The 24,067-nt window shown below is 33.2% G+C and overlaps 3 protein-coding genes across 6 annotated transcripts in view; 2 read left to right on the forward strand and 1 right to left on the reverse strand.

Moving 5' to 3' along the window:
* Window positions 1-41: 41 nt before the first annotated feature.
* On the forward strand, window positions 42-11,092 carry LOC100181621. Of its 2 annotated transcripts, XM_004226762.3 has the most exons (24): window positions 42-124; window positions 422-584; window positions 1,029-1,231; window positions 1,524-1,683; window positions 1,943-1,978; window positions 2,409-2,564; window positions 2,977-3,171; window positions 3,631-3,789; window positions 3,977-4,159; window positions 4,847-4,876; window positions 5,142-5,291; window positions 5,568-5,822; window positions 6,273-6,452; window positions 6,886-7,000; window positions 7,292-7,542; window positions 7,837-8,018; window positions 8,293-8,325; window positions 8,397-8,438; window positions 8,836-9,004; window positions 9,212-9,284; window positions 9,522-9,667; window positions 10,032-10,137; window positions 10,347-10,461; window positions 10,896-11,092. In XM_004226762.3, exons 1-13 carry the CDS (start codon window positions 92-94, stop codon window positions 6,332-6,334), a joined length of 1,785 nt encoding a protein of 594 aa, XP_004226810.2. In that variant the 5' UTR covers window positions 42-91; the 3' UTR covers window positions 6,335-6,452; window positions 6,886-7,000; window positions 7,292-7,542; window positions 7,837-8,018; window positions 8,293-8,325; window positions 8,397-8,438; window positions 8,836-9,004; window positions 9,212-9,284; window positions 9,522-9,667; window positions 10,032-10,137; window positions 10,347-10,461; window positions 10,896-11,092. The 2 variants fall into 2 exon arrangements, with proteins under 2 accessions (XP_004226810.2, XP_026693090.1); XM_026837289.1 differs by lacking the exons at window positions 6,273-6,452; window positions 6,886-7,000; window positions 7,292-7,542; ... (7 more) ...; window positions 10,347-10,461; window positions 10,896-11,092 and adding an exon at window positions 5,962-6,007 and having other exon boundaries at window positions 5,568-5,853.
* A 1,589-nt stretch (window positions 11,093-12,681) lies between these two features.
* LOC100183994 (procollagen galactosyltransferase 1) lies at window positions 12,682-19,921 on the forward strand. Of its 3 annotated transcripts, XM_002129846.4 has the most exons (13): window positions 12,682-12,996; window positions 13,403-13,513; window positions 14,194-14,311; window positions 14,609-14,743; window positions 15,074-15,278; window positions 15,449-15,568; window positions 16,355-16,443; window positions 17,226-17,332; window positions 17,844-17,976; window positions 18,254-18,381; window positions 18,651-18,857; window positions 19,402-19,487; window positions 19,734-19,917. In XM_002129846.4, exons 1-13 carry the CDS (start codon window positions 12,728-12,730, stop codon window positions 19,808-19,810), a joined length of 1,785 nt encoding a protein of 594 aa, XP_002129882.1. In that variant the 5' UTR covers window positions 12,682-12,727; the 3' UTR covers window positions 19,811-19,917. The 3 variants fall into 3 exon arrangements, with proteins under 3 accessions (XP_002129882.1, XP_026693085.1, XP_018670213.1); XM_026837284.1 differs by lacking the exon at window positions 19,402-19,487 and having other exon boundaries at window positions 19,734-19,921; XM_018814668.2 differs by lacking the exons at window positions 19,402-19,487; window positions 19,734-19,917 and having other exon boundaries at window positions 18,651-18,861.
* Window positions 19,922-20,825: 904 nt separating this feature from the next.
* Window positions 20,826-24,067, reverse strand: part of bf-1 (complement factor B-1) — a gene marked incomplete in the record, with an annotated part of 12,617 nt that continues 9,375 nt past the window's right edge. The window contains 5 exon segments of the mRNA NM_001032801.1: window positions 20,826-21,603; window positions 22,125-22,251; window positions 22,671-22,818; window positions 23,306-23,510; window positions 23,785-23,918. Coding sequence (NP_001027973.1) covers window positions 21,430-21,603; window positions 22,125-22,251; window positions 22,671-22,818; window positions 23,306-23,510; window positions 23,785-23,918 — 788 coding nt within the window.

Genomic DNA, 24,067 nt, shown 5'->3' on the forward strand with positions numbered 1-24,067 from the left:
AACGACCGCATTAATTACCGCCAACAGTCTATCTTGTACAAGGTCGTTAATCGGAAATGCAGGAAAACAGTTATTAATAAATATTACTGATATGGAAATGGAGCAGTGTTGCGACAAACTAGAGGTATTTTCAATAAAAAAAATTTACGAAATTTTAATATAATTTTAATTTCATAAATATTTTAAAATTTTTATTTGAAATTTTTTATTTAAAATTTATTTTTAGAAATGTGTGAAAAAAATTTGTATTTTTTTTTGTAAAATTGTTTTGACAGTGAGCATGGGGTGTATGGATACACCATGTGTGTCTGGTGTATAAGAAGAAAGCCATGTTATAACTCGACAGTGAGCATGAGGTCTTTTCAAAATACTTACAGTATTTCTTTTTTATTTCATTTAAACAAAAAAATTTTTTTTTTAGATTCGTGACGGCCAAAACGGACGTATTATAGCGACACTTAAATACTCCAGTATCAATGAACCGTTACTATATACTTCTACAACTGGTAGATTATATATTACAATGACAAGCGACACGTCTGTCCCAAAACGTGGTTTCAAAGCAGATATAAGCGTCGTAACAGGTAAATTTTATTGGAGTAGTAAGGTACTGGGTTTAAGGCCCGTTGCTGCTAGTTTTTAGGTGTTTTATTTCAAGGTTGTGATAGTTTTTTTTATTGCTTTAACCCAGTGGTCACTTATGGGTTGTCTAAATTGTCTGTATATAAGCATACACGAGGTGTTTGAAACAGAACACATGTGTTTTAAAAACTGTCGTCGCCACGCGAGGATAAATAAGTTACATTCATTTGTTACTGTATTTTAAAATAAAATTCTCGTTTTAACACAGTCACACAGGTTTATTTTATGTATTTGCTGCTCTTTTTAACTCAATTTTAGTGTAAATTTTACAAAATTCTACCCAAAATTGCCAAAAAAAAATAGTTTTCATACCAAAAAATTCTAAAACATAATTTTGTTAAATTAAACAACTTTCTAATTTTAAGTTATTTAAAAAAATTTTTCAGCTGAAAATGAGAGATTACTTTCTTCTTGTGGGTTTACCTCGTATGCTAGCTCGACCCCTGCGCAAATATTGACCCCTAATTACCCCGATGACCACCCCCCTAACATGAATTGTCATTGGCTGATAAAAGCACCTACTCCCAACACACAAGTCGAACTCCATATTCATGATTTTAGAGTAGAAGCGTGCTGTGATCATTTAGAAGTTAGTATTTATTTTTTCTTACTTTAAATTTTATAAAATAACGAAAAAAAAAAAAAATTTTAATTTTAAATTTGCCCAAAAATAATTTTAAATATATGTATATAAATTTCTTTTTGCTTTTTTTGCATTTATCAAAAAGTATAGGTTTTTAGCACAGAATGCAATATTATTTCAAACTTTAACACTAACTTTAATACTATTTTCAATTTAATATTTAAAATATGTAACAAATTTAAAAAAATACAAAAAATTTTGTTCAAAAAATTTAAAAAATAATTTTAACCTTTTTAAGATTCGCGACGGCAATAACGCTGACTCACCGATGCTGACTCGACTAAACGATAATCTTCCGGCAAATTCTACATTTACGTCCACGTTTGGCGCCCTCTACTTGAGATTTTTCTCGGATTCTTCGACAAATTACAGAGGCTTTAACGGAACTTATAAAATTGGTATTTTTTTGTTTATTTATTTTATTTTTTATAAAATCGGCCAATTTTTGTTTATTTATTATATTTTTTATAAAATTTTGGTTTATTTTTTTAACTAGCGGTAAATTTTTGTTTCTTTTATATTTTGTATAAATTGGTAAATTTTAATTTATTCATTTTAAATAAAATTTGTAATTTTTGTTTATTTTAGTATTTTTTATAAATTGGTTAACAATCAATATATTTTTGTTTATTTGTTATATTTTTTGTATTTTTTTAGCTGGTTCTACTCTGCCTACTACAGGACCTGACTCAGGTATTTATTTTTTTTATTTATTTAACAAAAAAAAATTAAATATTTAAAAAAAACACAATAATATGCTATAATAAAAATTACTTTTTGATAATTTTGTTGGTAAAGTTTTTGTTAAAAAAAATTTAATATATTTAAAAGTATAAATTAACATTTATATGATTATTGTCAAAAGTTGGGGTAAGATGGGACACTTTTCGTTCTCTAAGTCCCATTTGGTAGTTAACAAAGACATTTACAGAATTATATAAAATACCGATTAGAAAATATGAGATATTATGTGCTAACGGTATCCATCTTACCCCACAGTACTACTTTTTTTTTCGAAAAAAAACAACAAAAAAATTCATAAAAAAAAAATTACAAAAAAATTATAAAAAAAAATTACAAAAAAATTACAAAAAAATTTACAAAAAATTTACATTTTTTTCAGAATTCGTTAGCACTTGTTATAGCATTCTGAAGGCACAAACCAGTGGAGTATATGGCATTAACAACAAAACAGTAACGACTTGTGGGGAGTATTCTAAATGCTCACTGATACGAGCTACTACACAAGTTTCAGCAATAGGCTCTGGACCTTTAACAGGTAAAAATTATTCATATTTTTATAAAATAGAAATAAACTGGTAAATTTTTGATTTTTTTAAATATTTTAAGTATATGTATATACTCTATTAATAGGGTATCTTTTTGCCCTTTTTTAAAAAAAAAATGAATTTTAACAATGCATTTTTAAACAGTTTTTATAAAAAACAGAAAAATTGTTCAACTGCTTTTTTAAAATTGTCGTTTAAAAAATGTGTTTTTAGTCAATTTTATAACAAAAATAGGTAAAAATTTAATGCGTTTTCAAAAACATAAAGAAATCTTGGATAAAAACTACGAAAAAAAGAAAAAAAAGTTATTTTTTTTACAGAAATCACCTTTGATAAAAAAAATTACAAAAAAAAATTAAAAATATCGAAAAAATTTTTTTATTTTTTCTTCTTTTTTTACAGAAATCACCTATGGTGCATGCGTGCCTGCGTTATCATGCGAGGCAACAACATGTGACAGTCTACGTACTGCAATATATGGAATTTCTGCTCCTATTTCGTTCAATTTTACATCGTGTAGTGCAACATGCTGTTCTGATGATTTATGTAACGATGATAGTGGCCCTGGTGTAACAACTGCTGCTCCGAGCTCGACAGGTATTTATGGATGAATGTAACTTGTTTATCCTAGCTTTTAACACAGGTGTTCTGTTTCATACACCTTGTGCCCGCTTATGAGTTACCACATATGTAACTTTATAGTAAATGAATGAATGTAACTTGTTTATACTTGTGTGGCAGGGTAAAGACAGTCGTTATAACACAGGTGTTGTGTTTTATACACCTCGTGCCCGCTTACGAGTTACCATGTATGTAACTTTGTGGGTGATTGTTTTTTTGGCTGAATGAATGAATGTAACTTGTTTATACTTGAGTGGTAGGGTAATGACAGTAGGTATAACATACTCTTAATTTTTTAGGACTTTCAAATTTTTTTTATTCAAAAATTTACCTAAAAAAATTATTATAAACATTTTTTTTTAGAATTTTCAAATTCTTGTTTTTAATTTTTTTTTTTAAATTTACCTAAAAAAATTTATTAAATTTTTTTTTTAGAATTTTCAACCTCTTGCTATGACACATTAAAGTCATCAGCGCTGGGCATGACAGTTTTAAACAGTAAAAGAGAGTCGTTCTGTCCACCCGAATCAAAATGTGTTTTAATGAAAGCTACAACATTAACCCAGCAGTTTGGGTCTCCACAAAATATAGCAGGTAAAAAAAATTACAAAAAAAATTAAAAATTAGTAAAAAAAATTTTTTAATATTAAATTGTATTTAAATTTTTATAACAAAAATTAAGAAAAATATTTTTTGAGAGTCTTTTTTTTAAAAAAAAAACAAACAATTTTTTTACCCCTCCCCAAAAAAATTTTTTAAAAATCTAACATTTTTTTTACAGTTGATGTTGTATATGGGGGGTGCATACCAGCTGTGACGTGCGGTTTCCTAACATGCGATTCTATGCGGAATGCTGTTTCTGGTTTGCAGTCGCCCGTAAATGTTACTTTTTCACGCTGCCAAATTAACTGCTGTTCTGGGGCCTTATGCAATGATGATACAGCTACTACAATACCTTTGCCTAGTATGCGTTTATGGCTAAATTTTTTAAAGTTTTTTTGCATGTTTTTTATATGGGTGAGGTCCCACAGTGAGGCAAGCCATGGGACCTGAAATTTAGACCAGAGTTGGCTCATTACCCCAACATTGTATATGCACATTCTATTCTATATGGGTGAGGTCCTACAGCGAGGCAAGCCATGGGACCTGGGATTTAGGTCAGAGTTGGCCCGTTACCCCAACATTGTATATGAACATTCTATTCTATATGGGTGAGGTCCTACAGCGAGGCAAGCCATGGGACCTGGGATTTAGGTCAGAGTTGGCCCGTTACCCCAACATTGTATATGAACATTCTATTCTATATGGGTGAGGTCCTACAGCGAGGCAAGCCATGGGACCTGGGATTTAGGCCAGAGTTGGCCCATTACTCCAACATTGTATATGCATTCTATTCTATATGGGTGAGGTCCTACAGCGAGGCATGCCTTGGAACCTGAGATTTAGGCCAGAGTTGGCCTATTTTATAAGTCTATTCTATATTGTGGGCACAAAGGTGTATGAAACAGAACACCCGTGTTATAACAACTATCATTACCCCACCACACAAGAATAAACAAGTTACATTCATTCATTTAAAAAACTTCAAACTGTTTTTTTCAAATTACCACAATGTTATTTTTCTAAATATTTATATTTTTTTCATTTTTAGGTCCAACAGGTCCTACTACAGGCACTGGAAGTGAGTATTTGTATTATACTACGTTATAACTTGACAGTGAGCATGAGGTGTATGAATACACCATGTGTGTCTGGTGTATAAGAAGACACCGATGTTATAACTCAACAGTGAGCATAAGGTATACAAATACACCATGTGTGTCTGGTGTATAAGAACACCCATATTATAACCCGACAGCGAGCATAAGGTATACAAATACACCATGCTTGCCAAGTACTACTCGACAGCGAGCACAAGGTCTATAAGTTTAACACAAAATTTTCAGGTCAACTAAGCTGTTACCTCGGCATTAGAATGAGTGGTGCATTCGTGAACAGTAACAACCAAGTGGTTTCGCAGTGTGAAATAGGTTCCGCATGTTTAGGCATAGACGCCACAATCTCTGCCAGCATTCCTGGTTCCTTATCATATTCATGTAAGTATTTTTTACATGTTATAGCTATTATATTTTATTAAATGGTGTTTCCAGCTAAAAAAAATTGTTTCCAGCTAAAAAACTTAGTGTTTCCAGCTTAAAAAAATGAGTGTTTTCAGCTTAAAAAAATTAGTGTTTTCAGCTTAAAAAAATTAGTGTTTTCAGCTAAAAAAATTAATGTTTTCAGCTTAAAAAAATTAGTGTTTCCAGCTAAAAATTATTATTTTTCTGCTAAAAAAATAGTGTTTCCAACTAAAAAATAAATATTTTTTCTAGTTGATTTGTCCTATGGTTCCTGTCAACCCCGTGAATCGTGCAACACTGTGACTTGCGATTTACTGCAAAGCCTCTTGCCCAATACCAGTGCTGCCAGTCAAGAAATCACAAATTGTCGGGCCCAGTGTTGCGATGAAAATTTCTGCAACGCGCCACCAATTATAACGTTATCCACTATTCCGATGACATCATCAACGCCGGTGATGTCATCGTTGCCTCCGGTTACAGGCACGATAAGACCAACTTCAGAGCCAGGTTCGTGTTATAACTCGACAGCGAGCATGAGGTGTATGCCCATGTTATAACTTGACAGCGAGCATGAGCTGTATGAATACACCATGTGTGTCTGGTGTATAAGAAGACACCCGTGTTATAACTTAACAGTGAGCATGAGGTGTATGAATACACCATGTGTGTCTGGTGTATAAGAAGACACCCATGTTATAACTCAACAGCGAGCATGAGGTGTATGAAAACACCATGTGTGTCTGGTGTATAAGAAGACACCCATGTTATAACTCGACAGCGAGCATGAGGTGTATAAATACGCCATGTGTGTCTGGTGTATAAGAAGACACCCATGTTATAACTCGACAGCGAGCATGAGGTGTATGAATACACCATGTGTGTCTGGTGTATAAGAAGACACCCATGTTATAACTCAACAGTTAGCAAAAACACACTAAAAAAATCTCTTTTTTACAGTCCCCTTGGGACTTGCGTTGCACCAAACAAATGCCAGCCCCCAAAATCAGTTTTTGACATGAAAAATATAGATGTGCCTTTCAAAGCAGGGTGTACTTATAGAGAAATGACCCGAAAACAATGGCTTTGTACTTCTTTGTTTTTCAATGAGTATCCATATGTGGATACTAGCATTTGCAGGTATTGTTTGAATGAATGAATGTAACTTGTTAACCTCGCGTGGCGGGACAATGATAGTCATTATACCAGGGGTGTTCTGTTTCATACACCTCATGCCCGCTTTTAAGTTATGAATAAATGAATGTAACTTGTTTATACGAGCGTGGCGGGGCAATGATAGTCGCTATAACACAGGTGTTCTGTTTCATACACCTCATGCCTGCTTATAAGTTACCACGTATGTAACTTTGTGGGTGATTGTAATTTAACCTTTGGGGTGATTGTAATTTAACTTTGTGGGTTATTGTAATTTTTAAGTAAAACCTAACAATCAAAAAACACTACAAACACATTTTTGTTTATATTTTCTAAAAAATAATACACAAAAATAATTTTTTTCAATTTTTTTTTAATTTAAATTTTTTTTTTTTTTATTAAAAAATGTTTTTTTTAGGACCAACATTCAACTTTATGACAAATGCATTGCTGCGGTTAATAAGGAATGTACACAAGGAAGTAAACCAACCATTGCGGACATAATTCCAATATATTTACGCCTAGCTCAATCAGTAAGTATTTTACTATTTATTTATTTATTTATCCTCGCATGGCGGGGCAATGACGTTTTTATAACACGGGTGTTCTGTTTCATGCACCTCGTGCCAGCTTTTAAGTTATAAATGAATGTAACTTGTTTATCCTTTTTTTATTATGAAATTTATGAATGTGCATACTACAAAAAAGTATAATACTCCCCCCAAAAAAATTTTTTTACCTTTTCTAATTTTTGAACCCTGTACCTTTAACTGTCCAGCATTATACCAAAACCGCTACACTACTTAACGTCCCATTTTCTACAGGCACTTGAAGAGGGAATCCGCAATTTTACGAACCGGTTTACCCCGAATTACGATTCCTTTTGTGTTCGTAGCAGCATAGGCGTTGAACGAGTTATTCGGCAAATGCAAACCAATTTTGATGTTTTAAGGCAAGCTGAAAACAGTTCAGCGCCTATTACTTGCAATTTTAGAGCCCTTACCTCAAGAAGTAATGAAATACTGGCTTTAATGAGACAAATGCTAACCACCAGTGATTCCAGTCAGTTTTGCAGGTTGGTTTTTGATCTGGAAACACTTTTTAAATTTTTTGAAATATTTTTTTTTGGAAGATTTTTTGCTTTTTTTATTGTGTACTATGCACATGGTGTATTCATACACCTCATGCTCACTGTTGAGTTATAACATGGGTGTCTTCTTATACACCAGACACACATGGTGTATTCATACACCTCATGCTTACTGTCAAAAAAAATAATTATTTTCCTATTTTTAAAAAATTTAGTTGATTAAAAAAAAGTTATATAATTTTTTTAACTTATTTTATTAAAAAAAATAATTTTTTTCAGCTATTACACCAGTTATAACAATTTAATGAAAGAGCACACGAGGAATTTATGCAACTACAGTCGTGAAATAGAACAGCTTGGCATGGCTGGTTCTGAAGCCCAAAATTTCGTGATTTATTCCCAAAAATTGTTCAATTTGTTGCCATTATTATTAGGAGACCAGCAACTGCCAAAATGTTTGGGTAAGATTTTTGTTTTTTAGTCGTTTTTTAGTAAAATATAGTAGGGTGGGGAAAGATGGGACATCTTTTCATTCTATTTTTTCCTCCCATTTGGTAGTAAACAAAGAACATTAAAAGAATTATAAAACCGTATCCTCACGACTCCTATAGGCCGTAGTTAATTGTTTAAAACATGGTCAGGATATTTGAATGTTATGTGCTAAAGGTGTCCTATCTTACCCCACAATACTATACCATTTTTGAATTTTTTTACAAAACTTTTTTTTTTTCACAGCTTTGAGCGCGATTGATATCGACTTAGATAATGGTAAGTGTTCCCTTTTTATTTTTGTGAATTTATTTTCCAGTCAAACAAAGATTAAACACTTTATTTCCCAGGCACACCGCGCAACACTAATTTCACCCAACCAGACGAAAACGGTAAAAAAAATGTTTTAAAATTTTTAAAATATTAATTTCAATTTTTTTGTAATATTTTTTTATAGGAAAAAATATTTTGTTTCACAATGGAATTTGTATAATTTTTTTTGCATTTAGGGTTTTTACCACTGTAAAATAAATAATGTTGTTATACATTAAAGTAAACAAAAAAAGTTTATAATTTAAATGAAAAATTGTTATGTTTTATAATGAATATAAAAATAATAAAATTAATAAAAATTATCTCCCAAAAAGTTTTTAAAACATTAAAAAAAAAATAACATTTATATTAAAAAGGTATATAATAAAAAAAGTATATTTTTTTGTAAAAAAAATAATTTTTTTTGAAATAAAAACAGTTTATTATGATAATTTTTTTAATATTATTTTTTTTTAGGCTGTTGGTCATACAATCTTGACTTAATGTTCCTATTGGACGGATCTGGATCTTTAAATACCCTGGATTTCGAAAATTCTATTGATTTTGTAAAGCAAATTGCGGCCACTTTTGACTTACGTCAAACGAAAATTGGAATAATGCAATTTTCACATTGGTTTAGAAACAGGTATAAAAAAGTTTTTTTTAAATATATTTAAAGTGTTTATTTGTAATGAGTGAAATTTTTTGGCATAGCATAAAATGGCTTATTTTTTAGGTATAGTAGAGTGAAGTAAAATGGGACACTTATAGGCTAGCAGATAATATATTATCCAAATATCTTGATCGTGTCTTGATCCAAATATCTTGATATTTTATTCTTTATTTTTTACAGAGTAACATCAAGGCAAAATTACTTAAAGACTGAAATAGGACTGGGACGATATGCGTCACATATAAGATTTAACGTAAGTATAAACATTCTATTCTATATGGGTGAGGTCCTACAGTGAGGCATGTCATGGGACCTGGGATTTAGGTCAGAGTTGGCCCATTACCCTAACATTGTATATGCACATTCTATTCTATATGGATAAGGTCCATTTTTAACGCGAAGTATTTTTAATACCCAGTATAAAATTTACCCAAAGTATTTTTAATACACAGTATTTATAAAATTTGACCAAAGTATTTTTACTGTACAGTTGGCAGCGGATAAAATCAGACACCATGGGTACACAACATACACGGCCCGTGCTATTAACCAAGCTGTAAGGGTTGATTTGGCTGGATCTGAGAGATTTGCTGACCCATGCACGAAAAAGGCAATTGTCATAGTTACAGATGGACCGTGAGTTTCGCCTTTTTCTATTTTCTCTTTTTTGAAAATTAAAAAAAAAACTTTTTTTTTCATTTTTGGCCTGTTCAAAAATTGCATAAAATAGATGTTTTTTTAATTGAAAAATGACTGACTTGTTTAGGCATTACATAAAATAACTTGATAATTTATATAGTAAGGTGGGGGAAGATGGGACACCTTTTCATTCTATTTCTCGTCCTATTTGGTAGTAAACAAAGAGCATTTAAAGAATTATAAAACTGTGTCCCCACAACTCCGTTGTTAATTGTTTAAAACACGATCAGGATATTCGGATATTATGTGCTAAAGGTGTCCTGTCTTCCCCCACCCTACTATACATTAAAATTTTGCACAGGGCAACAGACAGTACTCTTTTACTTGCAAATGCAAACGCAGCTAGACGACAAAACGTTGTTTTATTTGCCGTTGGCGTGAGAAGACATGCTATTACACAATTGCAGGTAAAATTTTCATATTTTTATGTTTTTCCCAAATTTTGTTATGGTTTTATTATGAAAAATTTCTTTTGGGTAATTGTTACTAAATATTTTAATTGTTTTTTTATTTGATTTGAAAATGTTAGAAAAAATTGCAAAATGTATAAAAAGTTTCGTAATAAACTACTTTTTTGAAAAATTTATTGCAAATTTAACGAAATGCATTTTTACAGCAAATCGCGAGTGGGAATATTGGTAGCAACGAACGTGTATACACTGCTCAAGACTTTATCGGACTTCATGAATTAGTTCCAGTTGTCAGGGATGATTTACACAATCTATTATCTGGTAAGTGATTTTAAATTTAAACTAATGAAAGCAGTTACATACGTGGTAACTTGTAAGCGGGCACAAGGTGTATGAAACAGAACACCCGTGTTAATATAACGACTATCGTTTTCCAGCCATGCGAGGATAAAGCTAGTTACTTACAAGTTACCACTTATGTAACTTTGTAAGTGGTTGTTTTTTGTATAGCTGACAATTTAGACAACCCATTAGCGACCACTGGGTTGAAGCAATTGCTGTTAAATGTCTTGCCCAAGGACACATACGCCATATCTTTAATCGTGTTTTAAAAAATTAAAAACGCTCTTTCAGAGTCGTGAGGATACGGTATATAATTCTGTAAATATTCTTTGTTTACTACCAAATGGGACGAGAAAAGAGAACGAATCCCATCTTACCCCAAACTACTATAAAAATAATAATTTTTTTTTCAGATGGGACAATTTTTTCAGCCAGCGCGCCATAAGACGACAATTGCCACTTAGACGCAATCCGTTGGAATGACACACGTGTTCCAAAAATTGTACAAAGTTTTTTCTGACTGCCCTATAGCCACAAGCATGTATTATTACATTGTAGTTACGTACGCGCATTTAATTTCGCTATAGAATAAAACAGCATTGTCATACAATTCTGGCGTTTTTTGCCTATTTTAAATGAATGAAGGAATGTAACTTGTTTATCTTTGCATGGCGGGGCAAAGACAGTCATTATAACACGGGTGTTCTGTTTAAAACACCTCGTGCCCGCTTACGAGTTACCATGTATGTAACTTTATGAGTGATTTTTCCGGGCGTTTTTTATGTATGGCTGATGATTTGGATAACCCATTAGTGACCACTGGGTTGGAGCAATTGCTGTTAACTGTCTTGCCCAAGGACGCATACGCCCACAATGGTAGCAGCGACGAGCCTTGAACCCAGTACCTCTGGAAATGTAACTTGCGTGACTGGAAAACCACAGTCGTTATAACACGGGTGTTATAACTCGTGCCAGCTTGCGCATTAGTTTAAACGAATTATGAGTAAAATGCAATTAAAAAAGGTAAAAGTAGCAGTTTATCGTAGTTTTATAACGCTATACAGTTGTGTAGTTTCTTAATGTATGGCCCAATAAAAACAGCCGTTTTGCTATTTTGCTTGGAGAGCATTAGTAAAATGCAATCCAAAAACGTGAAAAGTAGCAATATTTTCGTTTTATAATGCTTTACAATTGTGTATTGCGATAGAGAAAGATGGGACACCTTTTCATTATATTTTCTCGTCTCATTTGGTAGTAAACAAAATTATAAAACCGTATCCTCACGACTTTAATAGACCGCTGTTGATTGTTTAAAACACGATCTGGATATTAAGAGCTAAAGGTGTCCAATCTCCCCCCACCTTACCATATAGTGTTCTAAATAAAGTTACAGCCCCAATAAAAAAAACAGCCGTTTCGATTCTCACTTTTGTACGTAAATAGCACAGGGACATACCCCTAGAGAGAACCTTTTTATTTCTTTCAAAAGCACTTTTTCTTTTGACCCATTTGCCAACGTGTCTGATGTCTGCAGCGCAAAGCGTCTAGACTGCACTCAATGTATCAACTGAACAGTTTTATACAGTTTAAAATTGTAGCAGAACGTTATACAGCCTTTTTTTAACGTAAATTTGTCCGTATAAGACTTTAACAGCACATAGTACAGTTTAAATGTATAATAGTGTTTTTATACGAAGCGAAAATTTAGCAACAATTTACTTTTTTTAAAGTAATGTACTGTACAACTGTTACTGTATGACAGTGTATATATTATATGTAAGAGTCAAAATAAAAATATTACCAATATTTTTACCTTTTTTAAGTTATAACAAAAAGTTCGAATACTTTTGAAAGTTATAAATTTACCTTTTTTTAAAAGTATAACACCTTTTTAAAGTTATAATTTTTTTGCAGTACTATGTATATAAACAACGAAATTTAAACAATTTTCAAGACTTTTTTAAGTTTTTAGAGTAATAATCTGCAGAAAATTTGTGCACATTATAATAGGCTACTAAAGTATTAATTAAAATTTTGAGAAAGTATGTTTAACTCTATTTTTACCGTAAATTGGTAGGGTGGAACAATAAGCGTGTTTTAACAACTGTTGTTTTACCGTTACTACCCGCCTTTCGCTTTTGCAAACTCTCTTGTTCTTCGTTACTGTGACCGCAGAGACGAAAGAAATTTCATTCTTGTAATATATTTTCTTTTTTTCAGAGCGTTTAGTATTAGCGCTTTTGGTATGGTCTTATTACGGTACAAAATTATCGTTCTCTTTTTAAGCTACAATGTAATACTTGCCAAAGAGTACAGCTCTTTTAAAGAGACAGAAGAAAAGTTAAAAAATGAGTATTTTGTACCTGTCGAAAATTGGAAGTATTCTGAAGGCGCTGGCTGGCGTGAACCGACTGTTTTTGTCCCGATTTTTGTCCGAAATAAGGCACACGCACTGCCCTATTTTTTAAAGTGTCTGTATGACCTTAATTATCCTAAAAAGAGACTCTCACTTTGGTAAGGATAGTTTTTGTATATTTGTTTTGGTTTTTAGTTCGCTAGTGTTTGTATAACGCTTTTGACACTTTGTTGTAACTCGACAGTGAGCATGAGGTGTATGAATACACCATGTGTGTCTAGTGTATAAGAAGACACCTATGTTATAACTCGACAGTGAGCATGAGGTGTATGAATACACCATGTGTGTCTGGTGTATAAGAAGACACCCATGTTGTAACTCGACAGTGAGCATGAGGTGTATGAATACACCATGTGTGTCTGGTGTATAAGAAGACACCCATGTTGTAACTCAACAGTGAGCATGAGGTGTATGAATACACCATGTGTGTCTGGTGTATAAGAAGACACCTATGTTATAACTCGACAGTGAGCATGAGCTTTTCTATCTTATTTTTTTAAACAGGATAGTAACTGACCACAACAGTGACAACTCTTCACAAATTCTGGAAAAATGGACAAACACGGTAAAACACGAGTATCATGACTTGGTTTTTGAAAAACCAGATACGGAATGGTAACTACAATACCTAATTTTATTTTATATGAAAAAATTTTCAGGTATATATATAGCAGAGTGGGAGAAGATGGGACACATTTAGCACATAATATCCAAATATCCTGATCATGTTTTAAACAATTAACAACATTATATGGGAGTCGTGAGAATACAGTTTTATAAATCTTTAAATGTTCTTTGTTTACTACTAAATGGCACAAGAAAATAGAGTGAAAAGGTGACCCATCGTCCCCCACCCTACTATATATATAAATATTTTCGTACAAATATTTTTAATTAGTATATATGTATGCTAAAAAGGGTAATTTTTATTTGCCCGATTAAAACCTGCTGCATTAAATTAATCTGAATGAATAAATTTTATTCATCCTCGCTTGGCAGGGCAACAATAGTCGTTATAACATGGGTGTTCTGTTTTATACACCTCGTGCCCAGTGACAAGTTACCATATATGTAACTTTGTAGGTGATTTTTATATGGTTTAATAGTTTAAACAACCCATCAGTGACCACTGGGTTGTAGCGATTGCCGTTAAGTGTCTTGCCCAAGGACACATACGCCCACAATAGTAACAGCACTAAGCCTTGAACCAATTACCTCTAGTTTAGAGGCAGGCGCGCTTACCACTGCGCCACAGCGCTGGACAAAATTTGTCTCTTTAATAATTTTTTTACTAGGTTCTATAAAGAACAAAAAGGCAATTTACACTGGCCTGAAGAAAGACATATCAAAATGCTGCAACTAAGACAGCAGGCATTAGAAAAAGCCAGAAAAATGTGGTCTGATTTTATACTGGTAATTTTGCTGTTAATTTTATGTAACTTACTTTATTCTCACGTGGCAGGAAAAGGACAGTCGTTATAACACAGGTGTTCTGTTTCATACACCACATAATATCCTGATCGTGTTTTAAACAATCAACAACGGTCTATGTAAATCGTGAGGACACAGTTATATAATTCTTTGAATGTCCCTTGTTTACTACCAAATGAGACAAAAAAATACAATGAGAAAGTGTCCCATTTTCCCCACCCTACTATATATATACATACACATATAGGCCTATATATATATTTTTTTTTTTTTTTTCAGTACTTAGACGCTGATAATATGTTAATAAATCCACATACGTTACAACATCTAATATCAAGGGATTTGACTATTGTAGCTCCAATGCTGACCACGATAGCAAGTTACGCTAATTTCTGGGCAGACCAAGATGAAAATGTAAGTATTTTTTGCGTTTAGAAGTATTCATACACCTCATGCTCACTGTCGAGTTATAACTAGGGTGTCTTCTTATACACCAGACACACATGTTGTATTCATACACCTCATGCTCACTGTTGAGTTATAACACGGGTGTCTTCTTATACACCAGACACACATGGTGTATTCATACACCTCATGCTCACTGTTGAGTTATAACACGGGTGTCTTCTTATACACCAGACACACAAATTTATCCATACACCTCATGCTCACTGTCAAGTAAAAAATAACTCCTATTATTTCTTACACATAAAAAAAATTACATAATTAAAAAAAATTTTTTAGGGCTACTATAAAAGAGCTGACAACTACTTTGAAATTCGTAATCGAGAAACTGTAGGTGTTTTCGAGGTGCCGATGGTACATTCTACATTCTTAGTCAATTTAGTGGCAAGAAAATCACGTAAATTGCGGTTTTGGCCGTTACACGAAGACTACTATCTTTTGGTAGATGATATAATAGTGTTTTCGATTCATGCTAAATTAGCAGGTAAAATTATTGTTTTTCTTTTTTTTTTTAGAAATTTTGGGTGTTTTTATATATTTTGGGACTGGATGTACACCTCATGCTCACTGTCGAGTTATAACATAAGTGTATTCTTATACACCAGACACACATGTTGTATTTATACACCCATATAAAATGTTGTATTTTTTCAGATATACCATTATATATCGACAACACACATATATATGGGTGTATGCCAATACCATTAAAACACGATCAATCGCTAAGAGAAGAAGTTGAAACATTCACCCATTTTATAATGGAAATTATGAGTAAGTTTTTTTCAAATTTTTTTTATTAACAATTTGTATTTTAAAATAATTTCAGACAATTTCTTATAAAAAATTTTGTGTTTTTTTATAATTACTGTTTTTTATTTTATTTTGTTTATGTTAAATGCTCGCTGTTAAGTTTACCTATTTGTGTCTTCTTATACACCAGACACACATGGTGTATTCATACACCTCATGCTCACTGTTGAGTTATAGCATGGGTGTCTTCTTATACACCAGACACACATAGTGTATTCATACACCTCATGCTCACTGTTGAGTTATAACATGGGTGTCTTCTTATACACCAGACACATATGGTGTATTCATACACCTCATGCTCACTGTTGAGTTATAGCATGGGTGTCTTCTTATACACCAGACACACATAGTGTATTCATACACCTCATGCTCACTGTTGAGTTATAACATGGGTGTCTTCTTATACACCAGACACACATGGTGTATTCATACACCTCATGCTCACTGTTGAGTTATAACATGGGTGTCTTCTTATACACCAGACACACATAGTGTATTCATACACCTCATGCTCACTGTTGAGTTATAACATGGGTGTCTTCTTATACACCAGACACACATGGTGTATTCATACACCTCATGCTCACTGTTGAGTTATAACATGGGTGTCTTCTTATACACCAGACACACATAGTGTATTCATACACCTCATGCTCACTGTAAAAATTAAAAAAAAAATTTAATGGCAACACTGTGGAGTAAATTAAAAGCGCAACACTGCAATATACTATTTCTATTTTACAGCTGAGCCACCTGTTGGAATAGGAATTGAAATTCAACCAGTGGATTATTTAAAACCAGTGTTTCACAATACAAGTTTGGGATTTGATAAGGTAATGAATGAATGAAACTTATTTATCCTCGCATAGAGGGAAAACGACAGTCGTTATAACACGGGTGTTCTGTTTCATACACCTTGTGCCCGCTTATATGTTACCTCGTATGTAACTTTGCGGGTGATTATTTTCTGGTTGAATGACTGTAACTTATTTATCCTCGCATGGCTGGTAAACGTCAGTCGTTATAGCACAGGTGTTCTGTTTCATACACCTTGTGCCCGCTTATATGTTACCTCGTATGTAACTTTGCGGGTGATTATTTTCTGGTTGAATGACTGTAACTTATTTATCCTTGCATGGCTGGTAAACGTCAGTCGTTATAGCACGGGTGTTCTGTTTCATACCCCTCGTGCCCGCTTATTTGTTACAACGTATGCAACTTTGCGGGTGATTATTTATTTATTTTCTGGTTGAATGAATGTAACTTATTTATCCTTGCATGGCTGGTAAACGACAGTCGTTATAGCACGGGTGTTCTGTTTCATACCCCTCGTGCCCGCTTATATGTTACCTCGTATGTAACTTTGTGGGTGATTGTTTTTGTCTTGTAATTATAACATTAATAGTGGGTTTTAACAACTGTCGTTTTGCTACTAATTTCCTTCGTTTTGTTGTTTATAATTATTATGATCTTCACTACTGTTTTCAAATAATAAATTCATTTTTTTTGTGTTATTTGTTAAACACCTTTCAAACAAAATTTAGACTTTCTTTAAAAAAATTATCATTAAAAAAATATTAGGTTTTATTTTTTTAGAAAAACAAACTTTTTTTAGATTTTTATGATCAATTTGGAAAGAAGGGAAGACAGATACTACAGAATGTCTAAAGCTCTTGAATTGCAAGGAATTGAGTTTACACACTTTAAAGCTGTGGACAGCAAGTAAATTTTTTTATTTAATTTTTTTTTTGCATAAATTACCGTTTCGTAAATTTTAGGGTTTGTGGCCCTTTTAGAGACACTTAACACTCATGGCCCCCTGTTTCGTTAATAAATAAGCATTGCTCCAACCCAGTGGTCACTAAGCACCCTGGGTGTTGGGGTAATGGGCCAACTCTGACCTAAATCTCAGGTCCCATGGCATGACTCACTGTAGGACCTCACCCGTATAGAATAGAACGTGCATATACAATGTTGGGGTAATGGAACAACTCTGGTCTAAATCTCAGGTCCCATAGCATGCCACGCTGTAGGACCTCACCCGTATAGAACTCCTATAAAAAAGTTAATTTAATACAATATACTTTTGGTTTACTACAGTAATAAAATATAGTGGTCACTAATAGGGCACGAGGTGTATGAAACAAAACACCCGTGTTATAACAACTATCATTACCCTACCACAACCACAAGTATAAACAAGTTACATTCATTCATTCATTTATTCATACAGGACTTTAAACACAACGTATTTGAAACACATGGGAATCGACATGTTGCCTGGTTATGTAGATCCTTATAGAGAACGAACTTTAACTCGTGGGGAAATTGGCTGTTTTCTGTCTCACTACTTTATTTGGCAAGAGGTACGTTTGGTTTCTTGACAGTGAGCATGAGGTGTATGAATACACCATGTGTGTCTGGTGTATAATAAGACACCCATGTTATAACTCAACAGTAAGCATGAGTTGTATGAATACACCATGTGTGTCTGGTGTATAAGACGACACCCATGTTATAACTTAACAGTGAGCATGAGTATTAATAGGGTGGAGTAAGATAGTTCATGTTTTCGTTCAATTTTCTCGTCCCATTTAGTAATAAACAAAGAATAACTTCTAAAAAAGCAATTTTTTTTTACAGGTGGTTAAAAATAAATTGGACCAAGTTATTGTTTTTGAGGATGATTTAAGATTTGAGATTTCTTTTAATAGAAGATTGAAAAATGTAATGCAAGAAATTGAAGATGCTAAATTGGAATGGGATTTAATGTAACTTTATTTGTAAATTTTTTATGTTTAATTTACTATGAAAAATGGTATTAATTTTTTTTTAAATTAATAATTTTTTAAGTATAACTTGACAGTGAGCATGAGGTGTATGAATAAAAAAACACCCATGTTATAACTCGACAGTGAGCATGAGGTGTATGAATACACCATATGTATCTAAAACTTAAAAAAACACTCATGTTATATAAACACTAAAAAAACTACCAATACCACATATATATTAACATACAACAAGAAAATCTTTTTAGATATATCGGCCGAAAACGAATGCAGATAAAAGAACCAGAAAAATCTGTTCCAGACTGCCCCCTTTTAGTTGAGGCAGACTATTCATACTGGACACTTGCATACATTTTGTCCAATTCTGGTGCTCAAAAACTACTTGCTGGCAAGCCCCTACATAGAATGGTGCCAGTCGATGAATATCTGCCCATTATGTTCAACAAACACCCAATGTAAGTATGTAGTTTTATAATATAATATAGTAAGGTGGGGGTAGATGGGACATCTTTTTTTCCATTTTCCCGTTTGGTAGTAAACAAAGGATTTTAAAACCGTATCCTCACGACTCCTATACACCGTTGTTAATTGTTTAGAACGCGATCAGGATATTTGGATATTATGTGCTAAAGGTGTTCCGTCTTCTCCCACCCTACTGTAAATAGGGTATATTTATATAAGAGTATTTGATAGCAAACAAAGAATATTTACAGAATTATATAACCGTATCCTCACGACTCTAAAAGAGCGTTGTTAGTTGTTAAAAACATAAAACATAGAATTTATGTTCTAACGGGATCTTACCCCACAGTACTTTATAGGATATCAGTGTATATTTGACTATAGTTAAATATACTTTTCGAGCAATACATATAGCTAAGTTATAATTTTACTAAAAATTTTAGATATTTTGCTCATTTTCCAAGTAATTGTTTAATTTGCTACAATATTTTAAAAAAAATTTTGTTTTCAATTTTTTTTATTTAATTTTCATTTTAGAGAAAAATATATGACGCCTTTTGAGAAAAGAGATCTAAAAGCATTTTCAGTGAATCCTTTATTGATATACCCAACTCATTACACAGGTATCGGTATATATGTCTGGCGTAGTGGTTAGCGCGCCTGCCTCTAACCCAGAGGTAATAGGTTCAAGGCTCGTCGCTGCTACCTTTGTGTAAAAAAAGTAATAATATTCACTTTCAAAAGTAACATACATGTAACACGTAAGCGGGCACAAGGTGTATGAAACAAAACACCGGTATTATAACGACTGTCATTGCACTGCCATGTGAGGATAAACAAGTTACATTCATTCAATCATATTTTTTCAGGTCAAATTAACTACTTTAGTGACACAGAAACGTCTTCAATTTGGGAAGATGTCCATGCTAGCAAAGAAGAATTATAAATACCTGTATTCAATTCAGTATTGCAGTTAATCATATGCAGTAAAATCATGACATTTTCAAGGCATGTTTTTCATACCCGCTTTTTTAATAACCCTTAGACAAATAATTGATTTATTGTTCTTGTATTAACTAGTTGTATATATAATGTGTTAGAAAGATATATATATATTTTGACTGTCGTTGTCATTTAGGCGAAATATTTATATTTTATTGTTAAATTGGTTGGACTGGATTTTTGTCTGTTACGTTTTCGTAGCACCAGATCCTTACTCTATTTCTTTACAAGAATCGTTCAACTCTATGAACACCAGATCAGGGTCGAATTCGCGAAATTTATGATAGTTAAAATATTTTGTGCTCGCGGTATCCATCTTACTACACAATACTATACGTTTAAATGGCAAAAACGTAGAGAATTTTAGCAGCTGACCAGCGTGCATGCGGTGTAAGACCTTGCAGTTTGCGAGGATAGTAAACGAAGCAGAAATCATGTAATTTAATGAACAAAGCGAAAGAAATCGACAGCAAAACACAGTTGTTAGAAAACGTTGGTTAAAAGACGCTATCAATAAAAGGTGTTAGAAAAAGCGTTGGTTAAAAGTCTGGTTAATAAGCTTATTATTTCAACCAAGTAGAGACGGAAATCAACAGCAAGGTGTGAGAAAAAGCGTCAGTCAAAGAACGTGGCTGTTAAACTTAAAAAGGCCGAACGTCCAGTACAGAAGTTATTGCGTATTAAAAGACCCCCACAAACTGGAATCGACTGACAACTAAATTTTTAAAACGTTTGTTTTAGATTAGACCAGCCTATTCTGCTATGTACCAGAGAATTCTTCACGAGTGCCAGTTCAAAAACTGTGTTGCTTTTCAAATTTTATGTCTATGGTGTGCTGTACTATAGGAATAATGTGCCTTTAAGACTATTTGGGTTTATATATATATTGTAACTTTTAAAAGTCGTTTTGGAAGCTAAAACTGCTATATTTTGGTTGAAAAATTCTTGCCAAAAATTTGGATTGTTATTTTTTTTATTTCATGATTATTTACACAGGTTAATCATAATAATAACACAAAGTAATAGATTAATACAGAATATGTGTGTCCATAATTTATGAACTATAAAAGTTTTACGAGTATTTATCTTTAAAAGTTTTGTAAAAATCAGTAAAAAATTAAAGCGTGTATAAATACAGCACAATAATACACACATATGTGTTTACATGTAACTTGCTTTATCCTCATGTGGCCGGAAAACGACAGCCGTTATAACACGATGTTCTGTTTCATACACCTCATGCTAGCTTACGAGTTACTATTTATGTAACTTTGTGGGTGCTTCTAGTTTCGGTATTGTTCATAATTTGGAAAACCCATTAGTGACCACTGGGTTGGAGCAATTGCTGAGCAAAGTTACTTGCGTTATGACACATATACGCCCACAACGGTAGCAAACACTTGTTATACTTCACAAAAAAACAGAACACAATTGTTATGTGTAAAACATACTGCAAAATGTTACAAATCCAGCCAATAACATGAACTTTGTACACATTATATACCTAAACGCGATTAAAAGCTGCTATAAACACTGCGTAGCAATACAGAGATCCTGCTATAGTTAGTTAGCTTCCATGGTTTGGTTCACCCATGCCATAAACAAAGGCAGCTTGGTAAAAATTCCAGGCCTGAAACGGTTTACTCCATTTACCATGGTCTTCTTCCCACACCCATATCCCCAGCTTACTATACCCATTTGAATCCAACAGCTTTTTCTTGTGTTCTCATCATATAACTATAACATGGGATAACTGGATTAGCAAATGTAACCTATTTATTCTCGCATTTTGGGGTAATGATAGTTGTTATAACACCGGTGTTCTGTTTCATACACCTTATGCCCGCTTACGAGTAACCACATATGTAATTTAGACATTATGATTTCTTTAATTTTTTTTGCGTTTCTTCGACAGTTTAGACAACCTATTAGGGACAATTATGTTGGAAATGTTCGTTTAGTGACCTATACACCAACAATGGTAGCAGCGACAAGCCTTGAACCTGTAACCTCTGGGTTGGAGGAAAACACGCTAGCCATTGTGTTACAGGTTCTCTCTTGCCTAAATCCAAACATCTATAGACTGCCTTGCCGTAAAACTTCACCAATACAGAATAGAATGTAAAAAATATTAAATATGAATATATGAATAAATAAATCTAACTTGCTTTATCCTCGCGTGGCCGAAAAATGATAGACATTATAACATGGGTGTTATGTTTTATACACCTTGTGCCTGCTTACGATGTTTATATTACCTCTCTTATTAAAGGTCCACCACTGTCTCCTTTGCATGCATCTGTACCAACTGTATCATTTGCACTTGGCGCACAAACCATTCGTTGTGTGAGGTCGGTCCCCCATTGATTAGTAAAGTCTCGACACCTTAAAAGCAAAAATGTTAAAACAAATTTTTTACGACAGTCGTTATAACACTGGTGTTTTGTTTCATACACCTCGTGCCCGATTACAAGTTACCTTGTATGCAACTTTGTGGGTGTTTTATTCTGTATTACTTTACACAACATTAGTGACAACTGGGTTAAAGCAATAGTTTAGTTTCTTGACCAAGGACAGCTGTTTAGTTTCTTGACCAAGGACATATACACCCACAATGGTAGCAGCAACGAGCCTTGAACCTTTAACTCTTGGCAGTGTTGGCACAGTTTAAAATGATAGAGTATATATCAACTATACATTTTAACTCACAAACGTGCACGAGGTGTCCAAACAAGTGGTTGCCCCGCCATTGAAAAGATAAATAGGTTACATTTATTCATTGAAAATATAAAAAAAACGTTTACGTTGCATGTGGCATAAGCTTAAGAACTCCTTGCTTTAAAGTCGCAGAAGCATTCAATTTTAGGTCATTGTGAGATCTCTCATTTTCATGCCCAAAACCGGTTACGACTGCAATATTCTGGTTGTTTGACACATCCAAAACTGCTGCGGCTGAAAATCGTAACAAGTTTAATTCTTTGCTGTGTAAAACCCAAAACTCAAGGGCAAAATTTAGTTCTTACAACCTAAAAAATGTTAAATTCAAAACAACAAAAAATTATATTGACAGTTTGAATAAAACATGGTTGTACAATAGTCTGCATGACTTTGCCTAAGGATACAGGGTACAAGGCTCAACCCTGCTACTATTTCTGTAAATGTGTCCTTGGTCAAGAAATTCAACGGCAATTGCTTCAACACAGCAATCCCTTTTGATTTGTCCAAATTCTCCCTTAGTGGCTGTCCCTTTAAATTTTCAGCCATATGTATATACAAAATAAAAATCTCAAAATGATAATCACCCACGCAGTTATATTCGTGTTAACTTGTAAGCAGACAGGAGGTGTATGAAACAGAACACCCGTGTTATAACAAATTTCCAAAGCAGGTACATTCATTAAGATAGTACATATATGTAGAACAAGTTAGTTACACATACTTTCAATGTCACAGATTTGCTTTTGATTTGAATTGGCTGGAATTCTTCCTTTCGTTCTCAAATAACTGTTCAAGCAATTGTTTGGCATGCAAGGTAAACATACAGGTCTGATGTAATCTGTGAAATTGACCCAACCAAATGTGTTGGGAACATTTATCCAACTTGTCTTTGTGGGGTCTAGTTTTACTTGCTGGCCAAGTTTAACCTGGAGAAATAATAGTGTTTAGATAACTTTGTGAGCAAGAGGTGTAGGAATACACCATGTGTGTCTGGTGTATAAGAAGACACCCATGTTATAACTTGACAGTGAGCATGAGGTGTATGAATACACCATGTTTGTCTTGTGTATATGAAGACACCCATGTTATAACTTGACAGTGAGCATGAGGTGTAGGAATACAACGTGTTTGTCTGGTGTATAAGAGGACACCCATGTTATAACTCAATAGTGAGCATGAGGTGTATGTTCTTAATATTACCAGAGCAATATCATTGTCTAGGGATATATCATCAAAATCTGGATGATATATTATTTTTTCTGTATTGTACACCACCATGGTAGGATCCAGTCTGTTTCGATAATGACTGCGTGTAATCGGGCGATTGTATAAACCTGTATAAATAAAAACAATATTTAGTATCGTTTCTGAAACTTTTGTATGACACAAGTGGTTAGCCACTTGCATTGTAAGCATACGGTACTAGGTTCAATGCTCAATGCTGCTACCATTGTGGGTGCATGTATTCTTGGGCAAAACAACA

The sequence above is a fragment of the Ciona intestinalis genome, chromosome 13 (genome assembly GCF_000224145.3).
Source record: "Ciona intestinalis chromosome 13, KH, whole genome shotgun sequence".
NCBI lineage: Eukaryota > Metazoa > Chordata > Ascidiacea > Phlebobranchia > Cionidae > Ciona > Ciona intestinalis.